General features: G+C 39.4%; 1 protein-coding gene across 6 annotated transcripts in view; it reads left to right on the top strand.

Moving 5' to 3' along the window:
• The window catches only part of arnt2.L (aryl hydrocarbon receptor nuclear translocator 2 L homeolog), a 45,500-nt gene that overhangs the window by 13,299 nt on the left and 17,609 nt on the right, over nt 1–14,592 (top strand). For all 6 annotated transcript variants that reach the window (XM_018250579.2, NM_001171939.1, XM_041584828.1 and 3 more), the window contains 5 exon segments: nt 1,533–1,746; nt 3,329–3,542; nt 10,922–11,024; nt 12,686–12,751; nt 12,844–12,929. In XM_018250579.2, the coding sequence (XP_018106068.1) occupies nt 1,533–1,746; nt 3,329–3,542; nt 10,922–11,024; nt 12,686–12,751; nt 12,844–12,929 (683 nt within the window).

The following is a 14,592-nucleotide window of genomic DNA, read 5'->3' as shown; positions in this document are numbered from 1 at the left end:
TGAGATCTAAATAATGGCATAAATGTCAGTGTTAGTCTGGCGTGAAATAAATCACACAATTATTAAATACAGCAATCAGTTGTTTTGTATTGGATGGTTTCCTCAGTCATGATGCATAGTGTTACTTCATGCAGAAGGACATCAGTGAAGCTTTATAAATGTGCCATTTCTTTTATACAACCGTTTATGCCTTCTTTTAACGTAAATCATTTTACATGCCTTATATAAAAAGTCTTTTTAGTAATTGAGTCTGCATTTTTAAATTCTGCATTATTTCATTAAATCATGATATTTTTAATTATCAGTAGGGGGTAATTTACTTTGCAGAAAGCAGTTTGCAAAATGCAAAAAGAAGCTGCAATCTACCTGCATTAGGCAGAGCTATTTTCAAAAGGGTATTCTGCCCCCTACCCATCCTCTTACTTACGCATCATTCAGATGCTCTACTCCTTACGCCGGATTTTTAATCCAGTGCAAGAAGCAGAGTACAGGTTTCCCCAGGCTGCTCCGGCGCCCCTTAGCCCTCTGGCAGTTGCGTCCTGGTGAAATGTAAGTGACCCCTAATGCCTTTACTTTAAAGGGAAAATATATACTTTTTGACATGATCGCATTCAGTTGTGATTATGTAGAAAAGGTGCATGAACACTATTTGAACTTCCAGAAATATATATATTTTTACAGATATACCTAATACCTCAGATTGAGAAGAAACCATGATAGTGAGACTTGCAGTCCTTCTGCTTTACAGAAAGTCTATGCATCACCCACTATGGAAAGCAGAGGGATTTCAAATCCCAGAATCCATCACATCAACATGGAACAAGGTAATGAATAACAACCTAAGGAGGAGTGGGGAAAACGGTGCCTGCAAGTCAGAACTGATTGTCATGGTTTCCTTTCAGTCTGTGAAATCAGGTATGTCTGGGTAAAAAGACATTTATATTTATTTCTGGAAGTTCAGATAGTGTTTATGCACCTTTTTTACATAAGGTAGCTCGCGTCAAATAGTAGTATATTTTCCATTTCATTTGTAAGAGCTCTTTGTGTCACGTTTCTGTTGTTACTGACCCTTTGACAGGCTGATTATTTCAGTGGTATTTGCATTGTAGCCGGCTGGTGAGAGAGGTTGGTGCAAAGCAGAGCAGTGTTGCCTGTCGCTGAACCTTTTCTACTTGGCGACGCACTGACTCTCCAGTGAAACAATCAATGAACCACTTCCCATACACAAAATTAACACACTTTTGTGTCTCTTGACAACAAAACTGAAAAGAAGTCCCGCTCAGAAGTTGGAGAGTGTTTTGAGCAAGGAAAAGCAAATAATTAGACCTGAGAGAATTCAGAAATCGCAGAGTATGGAAGCTGAGCAGATACAGGCTACCAAAATGGCCTCCTGTGTACATACATCCTGTCCTTCCTTGCGCCTCACACGTGTGTGTGTGTTGGGTAGCGGGGACCGTGTCTCTGGACGGCTCTGCTTGGTGCTGATTCTTATACTCTTCCGTTTTTTTCTCCTGCTCTGATTCTGCTTTCAGAGAGAATCACAGTGAAATTGAAAGACGTCGGAGGAATAAGATGACACAGTACATCACAGAGCTGTCCGACATGGTTCCCACCTGCAGTGCCCTCGCACGCAAACCTGACAAGCTCACCATCCTGCGCATGGCTGTGTCCCACATGAAGTCCATGAGGGGGACAGGAAATAAATCCACGGACGGAGCTTATAAGCCTTCCTTCTTAACAGAACAGGTGCTGCCACACTCCGAGCAATCAAACCCACACACACACTTGCCGGCAACTCCATGGGTTGAGTTTTAGGGCACAGGGTAAGCTAGGGCCCACAAACTCATGCACAAGGTATGCGGGTGAAGGGAGGGGATAGGGATGTGACAATGGAGATGATAATGGGGGAAATAGTCCACTGAATGTTAGCTGTTAAGCATTGTGTGCATATATTTGTATTAATTACATTACTTGTGTATGCAGCTCTGGACAGTTGAACAATTGATTTATAATACAAACAAGTGGGTAAGTCTTTATAACACAGTTCAAGTTAGTAAATAAATAATAGGCATTCAGATAAGTGTAGATGTCAAAGGAGAGGAGGCTCCTTACCAAAGAGCTTACAATAATAAAAGGTGCCAAGTTTGCTGGTCTAGTAACCCATAGCAACCAATCAGCAGGTAGCGATTACTGGTTAGCAGTTTGCAAACAAACACCTGAAGTGTATGGGTTACATGTGGTTGCTATTTGTTACTAGACTTGTCATTATAAGTGTACAGGAATCCCCTGCAAACAAAATGCTTTTAAACACATAACTGTGAATACTACCTTCTTATTGGTTATTATAGCTCATTAGACATGTAGCAAACTTTGCTTCTTTTATTACATAACCCCCCCAGGTTTCCCCAGGTGCAGTAACCCATAGCAACCAATAAGATGTTTGCTTTTAAGCAGTCAACCAGTAAATGCTTTCTGCTAATTGGTTGCTATAGATGACTGCAGTTCTGGCTGAAAATTGACAGTGAAAAAAAATCATATTAATATATTATTATACATATTATTATTATTATTATTATTATTATGCTCAGTGGGCTTAAGTTAGATCTGCTTTTCAAAAGGAATCTATACCCTGTTTATCAGTAGGCCTTGATTTACATTTACTTGTACAGATATGGGATCCCTTATCCGGAAACCCGTTATCCAGAGCTCAATTACTGGAAGGCCATCTCCCATAGACTCAGTTTTAAGCAAATATTATAGAACCACTATTTCATATTTTTCAAATGGTGTAAATTCAGGGAAATTGCATTATGCATTATATATTGGCAGGACTAAAAAAACTGAGTTTATTTCATGTATCGCTGCTTTTTAGCAGATTTAAGGAATGTGATCCAAATTATGGAAAAAAACTTAATCCGGAAAACCTATGGTCTCAAGCATTCTAGATAATAGATCCCATACCTGTAGTAGAAGAAACAATGGATTATGAAGGCATAGCATATGGCGTGCATGCAACATTACTACTATGCATGTTTGCTTTTACACATGAGTGGCACCTGGCATATTGCCTTCCTCGCATGAGCCATTACCATATTATTGCTAGTATTGTGCATTGTTGAGGCACTATCGTAGATTTTGCATACAACTAATACAAACACATATATTCACTTATAAATAACATAACTTTCCTTTAAAGAATCTATCTTTTTCTTAATGTTAGGCACATCTACTAAAAAATTGATAACGGTTCCATTTTATTGTGATCCACACAGATATCTCAGTTTTAGAAAACATGTATCATTCTCTCCATCTAATTATCTCTATTAAGGAGCTGAAGCATCTCATACTGGAGGCTGCAGATGGATTCCTGTTTGTGGTGGCTACCGAGACTGGCCGAGTCATCTATGTGTCGGATTCAGTCACCCCTGTATTGAACCAACCGCAGTCAGAGTGGTTTGGGAGTACGTTGTATGAGCACACACACCCCGATGACATTGAGAAGCTCCGAGAGCAGCTGTGCACATCAGAGAATTCCATGACAGGTCTGTGCAAGGAAATACATTACCTCTCATTGTCTGTATGTCAGAAATTTTCATAAGGAAACAAGCAAGGGTTTTCAGGCAATTATCACTTGTAAACTGCCAAGGTTTCAAGCAACAGCTGACTCAAAAGCCATTGGACTTGCATATTCATTTTCATATTCAGAATTGCTGATTGGTTTTGCTGAGGAACTCTTGGTTTGGGGCTTAGAAAAATACATGAGCTTAATGCTGTCAAATGAGAAAAGCTGTGTTCCAAACGGTATGTGTTCATTTTTACCAATAGACAAAAAAAAAAAATCAGTGGAGATGCACAGTAATTATAGTTTAATAGTTTTATCATGCGAGCAAAAAAAAACATAACCCAAATGTTGCATTGTGACATGATCCTTGAAAGACAGACAGTATCTCTTTAAAACATGAGATGTGTGGATACTTTATCATCCTGGAACAGTTCCAACCTGAGTTCCGTTACTCATTAGCTGTTCTGAATCTGCAAGCAAATCAAAACACCTGTTGGCCTATCACTTGGACAAAGGCCTTGTTATTAATAATGGGGTTCAGCTGGGTGTGTTATACCAGCAGAGCACACCCTCGGCACAGCATGCTCACCTCATTCCCACCGTGCTCAGCAGGTCCCTGGCAACTGATAGTTCCTGACAGTTCCCAACAGCCCAGTTTTAATGTTTCTCAGTTTCTTCCTGCAGTTTGTTATGGCAGATGTTTTTCTGGAGCTAGTTCTGCTTTTCTGCTCTGTAAAATATTTATTCGCCCTGCCTTATTTTGCTTCCCAAATTGTTGGTACTCAAAATTGTTTGGAGTTCAGCAACTTTTCCCTGGCTATATTTTATTTTCCTTGTAATACTTCCGAGCTCTCAGATTAAAATTTAAAAAAAAATCACCTTAAGTTTATTATTCTTTTTTTAACTTGTCCCTGAAAAATTCCAGAGCTTGAGTGGAAGGGCAGGACAGAATTCCTTATCAGCTGGATGTTCTGAAAGCAGAATAGTAGGACTCTTTGTGCTCCACATATCTGTACTCCACATGTAACCCATACACGTCATGCACCATGCTATTAGAGCGCTAATGCTCCAATCCTGGAATTCCTCTGAATTCCAAATGTCATGAAATATGGTCTCAAAAATGGATGATTATTACCCTCAAGACCAGGGGCATAACTATAGAGGAAGCAAACCCTGCGGCTGCAGGGGAACCCAGTTTTAATAAATATTATTAAAACAAGTCAACCGCTAAACATTTTGGTGCCTGAAAAATTATTTGCTGTGGGGCCCAGTAATATCTAGTTATGCCACTGCTCAAGATGTGGGGTTAGTTGACATCTCTGTGAGAAGGGTTGGGCAATATTTGGCCCTTCAGGTTTTGTAAAGTTACAGCTGTTATTGTAATATATATCTCAGAGGGCATGGGCTTCCCTTCCAGTCCAGCATGTGGATCCCTATTAGCTCCAACATTATGGTTTTAACAACAAATCTCCCGCACTACTAGGGTATTCAATACAGTAAATAAGAATTCAGTATCAATTTTCAACTTAATTGGTCTTCAGGATGGGCCCCTTTTCCACTACTTTACCTACCCGACGCTGGGCAGCCTTGCACTTTGTGAAACATTGCTTTGTCCTAAAAGCATGCGAATATGTCCTTAAAATGCCTGCTGAACGAGCATCTTCATTCCATTATTGTCTGTTGTCCTTATTTAACCACTTTTCTCTAATTCCTATTGCCTCCTTCCCTCTGCTTTCATCATCTCTTTTCTTCTCTCTCTCTCTGCCCTCTCTCTTGCCCCTTGCCATTTCTCCTTACTATTCTGTCTGTCTCATTAGCGAGAAGAATAAATTGCATGTGCCTTGGCATCACTCAGTAACGTTTGTGTAGTGGTGAGGTCTTTCCAGAGAAACTGCTGGCTTGACATCAAACACCTGCTTTGGCCTAGAGTCTGGCAGTGCGGCTGTGGGCACTGCTTCTCCTTTTCCATGTTGTTTTCCTGTGCCCTCATCTGTCCCATGTCTTTGTTTTCTGTTAGGAAGGTTTTCTGTAAGCAATGACCGAACTTTTCCTGTATTCAAATGGTCTGAATGAAATGTCTCAAATCATTGTGCTTAGGACATGAATTAATTTCCATTTGGAAAACTGCTGACCTACAACCTCTCCTGCGCAATCATTTATGGCCACAAGGACTTTCCTGTCACTTCATATTAAGAGTAGCAGATACATCAACAACTCTGCTGACAAATTGACAGAAAGCTGTTGATGGATTAAAACTAAGTTTTCCCCAGGCAGTTACCTGGATGCTATTCCACTTAACCCTGTCCATCCTACTCATCCATTAGCTCTGGGACATCAGTGCCATAAAAAGGGCAAGTGCAAAATGCTACCAGTCCTATCAGCACAGCACAATGTGTCCATACAACACTTAGGCACTTGTTATATAAATCACCGTGGCTGTGCACCTTAAGAGAGTTACTACAGCCTGTAGGGCAAAGGGTGGCAGAACTTGAAAAGTTATCTTAATCATAACCTCCCGAAAGCATCTTCTTAGAAACTGAAGTAGCAATTGAATGGGGTTGCAGCTCAGGCCCTTAATCTGCCATGTGCATTCACATTACTGTTTGCTATAGAAGCACATTGGTGGCATGCTTAGCATAGACAGTGCTTGTTTTATCATTATGATTATCTGTGACATTCTAGCACTACTGACAGTTAGAGACAGCAGAGAATTAAGGCTGCAGAGTATTGTGTTGAAGATCTGAGGTTTGCAAGAAAAAATTATCAGACCAGAGGTGGAATATGCATCCAGAAGCTGTTGTTGTATATAGACACATATTAACCAAGAAGAAATCTGTTTATGGTTGCTGCAGGTACAAAAGTGATAACAAATCTTTGTAAAGAAATTGATTGCAGTATATAAGGGTGGTGGAAGGCAGACGGTAAGATGCCGGGAGATTAGTTGCCCAGCAACAAATCTCCTCTTCTTCGGGCGACTAATCTCCCCAAATGCCTTCCGAGGACATTTCGGGTGACTTCAGAAAACCGAAGCGATCCGAACCGTGATTCACATTCTTGCTGGCGGGAAGGCATTTTGGGGAGATTAGTCGCCCGAAGAAGAGGATATTAGTCACTGGGCACCTAATCTCCACAGAATCTTACTATGTGCCACCAGCCTAACAGGGACCTTAGATTGTAAATTAAACTGGGTTAGACTGAAATCACTGTAAAGTGCTGTGTAATATGTTGGCACTATAAATAAATGGTGGTAATAATCTTGAAAACTGATGTAACTTAAGTGGCTTTGCATAACAGGTCCCATACCTGTACTATACTACTAGCTACAGGGCTGACTGGGGATAAGAATTTTGCCCCTTGTGCAAGAAGCACTCGGGGCACGGTGCAAGAGCTGTACCAAGAGCTGGATGTAATTTTGTACCCAAATTTGTCCCACTCTCTATAGCAATTAGCTAAAATCAGCTATTAGCTTTGATCAGTCTAATTTAGTCTCTCTATACAGCAATTAGCTAAAATCAGCTATTAGCTTTGATCAGTCTAATTTAGGTAGAATAATGAAATCATAATCATTAATGGTTGCTGTGAATATCTGCAGTGGGCAGTGCTTGGTGCCCTAGGCAACTCAGCTGGTCCCCTACCCCCACTCAAACATTGACAAGAAGAGGTGTAACGTACAAGATGTACTGACGGTGGAGGGTCAAATGCTTGGACATGAATTAGGCAACAGAAGAGGTACATGCCTAGTGCCCCCTCCACTGAGCCCTAGGCACGTGCCTCTTCTGCCTACCCCTAGTTCTGGCTCTGGCACTGGGCAGATTTGATTAGTCCAACAGTCAGTAAAATAGCATTAGCATGTATTGTATAATGTCAGGACAAATGTCTCCATAAGTAGATTTCCACAATCTTTTTTTGTACAGGAATGGGATCCATTCTCCTAGAAACCTTTTATCTAGAAAGCTCTAAATTACAGGAAGGCATCTCCCAGAGACTCTATTTTAATCAAATAATTCACATTTGAAAAAAATTCCTTTTTCTCTGTAATAAAACAGCGCCTTGTACTTGATCCCAACTAAGATATAATTAATCACAGTCCTACTGGGTTTAATTAATGTTTAAATGATTTTTTAGTAGAATTAAGGTATGGGGATCCAAATTATCTGTAAAAGCCCAGGTCCCGAGCATTCTGGATAACATATCTATTTTAGCACTTTATAGGCTGATTTCCAGTTGAACTGGGAGGAAACAATCACCCTTCATTCTTTAAATGACATGTAAAGGCTACATTTTCCTACCATGTATTTAAGTTGGGCATATCTTCCCCACCCATTCCACGTCATTTGTACTGCATATACCCCCTCTATTTGCCAGCACCATCACATTTTCCTAAAACAAATGACAGCTTTCACCCAGTGGCCATTTTCTCTCTGATACATCATCAGTAACATTGACATCTGCAAACAGGACATGTATGCTGCAAAGTTCATTCAGTGCAGAATGCAGGCTTACACAGGCACAACATGCTTTGATTAAAAGTTCTACTGGGGTTGATGGTTAAGCTGAGCTCAGGAGAGGAGGTTAGGAGAAAAACAAAACAGGATCAGACAGCTAGAGTTTCTATGGGAACCAGTAATGCTGTCTTTTCATTGGCTGTTAGACTGGAGAGTGTGTTTATTAATCTGAGCTGAGAAAAACTGAGCATGCTCATGAGCCAACAACCAAAGTACATTCCTGAGGGAGGGGGCAGAGTGGGTTAGAGTAGGAGAAGGAATTCGAAGTTATTAAAGGGCATGTAAAGGCAAAAATATAAAATCCCATTTTTACTTTCTTTAATGAAAAAGAAATCTATCTCCAATATACTTTAATTAAAATATATCTACAGTTTTTATCATAAACCTGACTGTATGCAGTGCAATTCCCCCTTCTTTTACTGCTGTGGATAGGAATTGTCAGATGGTCCCCAACTGCTGTGCAGGTAAACAATCATACTTTCAAATGGCAGGGGGAGCCCCCCCACCTTACTTCCCAGAACTCATCATTTGTCTTATTAGGCTGCTGGTGCAGTAAGTTCATGTTTATATTTAGTATACATAATACAGCATTTCTAACATTATTCTATTTTAGACTTTAGTTTCCCTTTAAGGGATGCTGCAGCCTTACTATTAACAACCAGAGTGGCAGGTAAAAAGGGAAAGGTACATTTGTATTGCCATCTTTAATCTAATGAATAGCAGAGAATGCAATATATGTATGTGCCCAATGCGCATAAATGGTTCATTTTGCACCTCTGTATAGTGACAACTCAATCTATTTTATTGTATTAAAGCTGCAACATATGGACATTTTGAGTTTGACAGTGTTTGCAGAAGGTTAACATGTAAGTGTTGTGTGCTATTTCAGTATGATACTGGTTATAGAGCACAGTCCCTGCCATAAACTGTAGCTTTTTAATGACTGTTCATTAAACTCCTCTAACAAGTCACAGATGGTTCTTTCCATGCTATGCACTTTGCTTTCTCCAAACTAACGGGAATGAGCTGGCACTTGCTCCTACCAGCCACATGTCACCAGGCCTTGGTTTTATTATCCGCTGCTAATTAATCAAGAAAACATGGACCTGAACTCTTGTATGAACTCAGCTACTGAAAAGATGAATGAAATCAGATGTGGCAGTTCACTTAGTGGCCAGAAAAGAAAGTGTCAGGAATGCAATGAGAGGAATCTGAGAAAGGTGATACAGGACATCTGTAACCAGAGCAGCTATGATTGGCACCACAGGACTATAAAAGTTAACAAGCCATAAAGCTCAGAATGCACCATGACAATGATGCAGTTACTGGCACGTGGCTTAGGTGTTAGCTGGCTGATCGTACACCAAAAAATTGGTTCCAGAGAAGTAAAGGACTGGGCATTTTTCTGTCCCCCTGAGTGTACCACTGCTTGTCCCTCATCACCTAAAATGTAATTATAAGGTAGATTTCATCCTTTAAGATATGGTCATATTTAGATAAATACACCCAGTCAGCACCAGAGCAAATGATCTGCTGCTCTTATTGCAGTCCCTTCGCTTCTCGGCAAAGAGGAAAGGGTGGAACAGGACGGTGGTGTTTTTATTGCCACCCTTTTGCAGTTCTGAAGGCAGCGGGAGACAATGTGATTTATCCAGAATGACTCAGTATTAATAAAAGAGGTGGGAATTATTCATGCCGGATTATTCATTTCAAGTGCTGTTGAGAAGGAATAACTTCACTAGAACACCTCCTATTAACAATTTATTACTTTTCTTCACAATGTCATGGCTACTCTCGTTATTAGTTTATGGCCTCTGTTGTGCCCTGTATGTTATTACCATGATGGCTTGCAAGGTACCTATACCTAGATACTGCAACTATGGCCTTATTTCTGAGTGCAGTTGCATTAAAGTGACAGTGTGAGAGCGAGTCAACCCTCAGCACAGCTGCACACTCAGAAATCACATCTGACTTCAGTAGAAATCTGTTTCTAAATGCCCAAGACATTCTGCCAAGGATCAGTTTTTAATTCTCCATTCTTCTGTTCTTTTGCCAATTCCCATCTATCCAGTGTTACCAAAATGTGCCCATTCTTCCAAGAAGATATAAAGAAAACACTCACTGTTTGTCCAGCATCAGCGTATAGAATATATCTTGGCAGCAATAGTTTTATTTCATATAATATAAAATATTTTCCTTTTAGATGTGCATAAAGAATTGTGAATGCAATTAAACCCCTGTATGTACTTGTTTTCAAACAACATATCTGTAATATGACTGCAATGCTAATGAAATTTGAATGGTTGCACCAGATGCTACACAGTAGTTTATTACAGTTTCTCTCCTTTTATTTGCACATTATTGGTTATCTACATCCTCCTGATTGGAGTTTACATTACAACCTTTGACTCTCCTTGTGATTCATCTGTCAATCTCTTTTGCACCCCAATGTAGGTGCAAACATAATTTGGGACCATCACTAGAGCTGTATGGTACTTATACAGCAATAAATAATCTAAATATTCTAAACTTGAGACACACTTTTGCTTTCCAATGCTGTTTTGCCATCAACTTGTACAATACTCGGTTTCCTTAAACTTCACTGCCACTAATTCATATCACTTCCAAAGTGCAACCTCTAATATATATCTCCCATCCCCTCTAACCTTCTCCATCTTTCACCTAAAAGATTCTTCATGTTCATTTCTTCCCTGCAGACCTTGAAACACTCGCTTACATCTCATTATATAGAAGTGTTTTACTTGACATTTGACTACTCCCTTTATTTTCTTACAGCACTGCTAAACCAGTGAAATCTGAATTTACTTTTATGTCATAACCTTCTGTATTTTAGGCCGTATCCTAGACCTTAAAACAGGCACAGTGAAGAAGGAAGGGCAGCAGTCTTCTATGCGAATGTGCATGGGCTCCAGGCGCTCATTCATCTGCAGGTTGAGGTAATCATGTTTATGTAAAAATGACAGTATTGCTGATCACAATTCCTCCCCATTAAAGCGATTACAGTTTCAGCCTGGTACATATGTATAGGAATTTTGGCCAGGGACAATTATCTGTTATTTGGCAGATCAATGTTAAGGGACATGCAGGTTAGAGCTGAGCAGCCAGCAGTCTTTCACTTGTTGCTGATCTACATCTTACCTACAACTTTGATATCCATGATATACAAAAGGAAAATAACAATCAATACACATTGTAATGAAATTGCATTTGTTTCATGTGCAGGGCATTTTCTCTCAATAGCCACCCACTCAATGTTTGTGGGCCAGGGCAATTCCTACTCTACAGTCCTTAAATTTAAAAAGTGTTTACATAACCCTGGTATGTGCAATATTAAAAAAAGAAATGTTATATAAAATGCAACACTGTGTGGACACCTAAACAACATAAAGGGGTGTTACTGAATCAGTTTACGAAGCTCATTTCTGGAGGCATTTCAACCAAGATATGACACTAACAAGATTTCTGTAGTAGCAGATGAACTTAATTAGTCAGTTAGAACCCCCCCCATCTTCTATGAAGTTGTGGATGCAAATAAGTGTAAGTTAAAATATCTTTGTTGCTATTGGCAATTCCAGTCGTTGTGCTTTAGAAGCTTGTCATGATAATGAGTATGTTTTGGCCGAGACCCAAGCTGGTCACGGCTGTTTTAAGGTAATATATTAAACTTATAAATGTGCTGAAAAGAACTGTGAAGGCTTTCTGCTTTCCTAATGAGGGGAAGGAGATATGAAACACCAGGCTATCCCTTATTTTGACCACAGTCAAAACGCCCTGTGTGGGGACATTATAATCTAACCTACATGTAGTTATTGACCTACAGGATCCAGCAGGTCAGTGGATGCTAAGAGGTGTTCAATAGGTTCATAACAAGATGAGGCTGCATTTGAATGACATTGATTTCAAGTGTATCTGTTACAACTTTTACCCCCAAAAGAGATTCATATTGAAGGAGTAGTGATGGGCGAATTTATTTGCCTGGCGCGAATTCGAATTTGTGCGCTTCGCTGCCGGCGAATAAACTCTCTAAATTGTCGTCAAAGGTTTTTTGACTCAGACTACAATTAACAGACGCCCATTGACTTTAATGTGCGAATTGTCGCCGGTGTCAACTTTGACGTCCAATTTGACGCGTCAAAATTCAATTTCCACAACATTTTCGCCCGTTTCACTGGAAACAGGACAAATTTGCCCATCACTATGAAGGACGAAAGAGAATGCATTTGCTTTTCTGCAGGGGGGACCAGTTGGGCAATGGCCTAAGGGCAGCACTGGGTTAGGTGGCACAACTTGTTCTGCCAAATGGAATATATGTTTTAAAATGATGTGTTCTGTGCCCCAAAGGATCTAAGAGAGCATGAAATGCATAAATCTATCATGTGAGGATATAATTGTGAGTAGCTAGAAGCAGTTTATTCCATTTATTAAAACAAACGTCTAGGGTGTTTGCATCTGGTCCCCCACCATACTATTATATTGATGCAAATATTGATAAGATTGGGATTAACCATATTTGTTCTGAGAAAATTACATTGAATATATCTCATTCTGCCACAAATCTGCCTCCTTTCATGTGCTTAACTGACATGTTTTCCCACAGGTGTGGCAATGCTCCCCTGGATCATTTACCTCTGAACAGAATTAGCACAATGAGAAAAAGATACAGGTAAAGAGTTCTGAAAACCCTAAATGATACCTCTACCTGTGCTGTGAGAAACTTGCCAAAATGGACAGCACTGTACATTTTATTTTTTTCAGGAATGGCCTAGGACCAGTGAAGGAGGGAGAAGCACAGTATTCTGTGGTTCACTGCACTGGGTACATTAAAGCTTGGCCTCCAGCAGGTAAGAAGCATATTTTTATATGAGTGGACATTGATTTAATTGAAGACAATTCAAGGACATATCAAATTTTAAGACACAAGTCTTAGAAAAAGGCATCATTCTTACGCAGGAAATACTGGGGCTCATTTATAAACAAGGGCAAATTTGCACCTGGCCAGTAACCCAGTTATTCGTTTTTTTCAGCTGCAGGTTGAAAGCAATCATCTGATTGGTTGCCATGGGTTACTACCCAGGTACAAATTTGCCCACTGTTTATCAATGAGCCCCACTAAATTATTAATCAGCTCTGAAATTCATCTTTAATGCAATGCCACTTTTGGCATATTACATTAGTCACATGGCGCAAGCCATAAGCTCTTTAAAAATGGTTTATTTGCAACCCTGTATCTTATACACTAGTATGTTCCCTTATAGAATGAATTTCTCTGTGTTGAGAAATAGCTGAGGTATCCTCTTGATGCATATTGAGAACTTCTTTGTGACGTACACATCCTTGGAAGTTAAGTTGACTTGGTAGAAAATCGAACCAGCAGGAACCTCATTGGTCTGTGTACTATACATTGAACAGCATTTCATTTGTGACACATCAACAGATCTTTACATGTATGGCCACCTTTAGCTAGGAAACCCCAGACACCAATATAAAAGAGAAGTCAATCTGGTGCCTTACATTTTAAACCACTACAAACAAAAGACCTCATCTGTCTGTTGAACCCAAAGAGAAAAGTTGTAGCAAGGTTAGTTTTTTGGCTTTGCCTAGTTTGCGTTGCTAGTGCCTCTAAAGCCTCTCACTTTGGCTTTTCATATTATCAGTATGAAGTTATAGAATCAAAACCCAGGAAGTAAATTCTTAATATAATTCATTGGTCTCCGTTCAGGAATTCCAACAGCATTTATCACCAAAATATTGTTTATAGAAAGCTTTATTTCATAAGGGCAATGCGGGTCATTTAAACAAAGTGGTTACCCAATAGACAACTAAAATACTTTATAAGGCAGTAAAATGATTTTATGTCACTAGATTATAATGGGCTAAGATTGGGGATAAAATGAGATGGAACTAAGCTTCATCTTTTAATGAATTGATTTTATTGGAATTGATTATTTTAATGCAATAATGTTATAGTCCAGTAAACAGCAAAACATACTTATATTCTAGTTTAAGATTTTCTTTATTTTCTTTAAAATTTCTGCAAAACACACTGGAATAGTTCACCCCTCTCCAGAAGTTCAGTTGGTCAGCATTTTGCAATTAATATATGTCAGTGAGAGCTGCCATACTGTTTTTTTCTCTATTTTACCTAATTAAAATGTCATCCAGCTATTCCAGTATAACTTTGAACTCTTTGTAGCCATAAAAAATAATAGAAGCTAAGCATTGCATTGGCAAGTGACTGTTTCTAAAAACTGAACATCTTGGCCGCCAAAGTACCATTGTTTGACTAGGAATAAAGAAAAATAATATGCTATCGTATTTGTCTAATTGAAGTTTTAGGAGTCAGTAATAAGTAATTTGCCATAATCAGCCTAATGAACGTTCAGTAGTGAAAAAAATATCTCTGCTTGGTTACTGCTATGGGTAAATTTGCCCATGGTTAGTAATTAAGCACCATTGTCTCGCTGGTGCCAAGTTTACTTAATGCCACCTATTGCCTATTATTTT

Source organism: Xenopus laevis, chromosome 3L, assembly GCF_017654675.1.
Source record: "Xenopus laevis strain J_2021 chromosome 3L, Xenopus_laevis_v10.1, whole genome shotgun sequence".
Taxonomy (NCBI): Eukaryota; Metazoa; Chordata; class Amphibia; order Anura; family Pipidae; genus Xenopus; species Xenopus laevis.
Note: the sequence above shows the minus strand (reverse complement) of the source record. Positions and strands in the feature narration are given on the sequence as shown.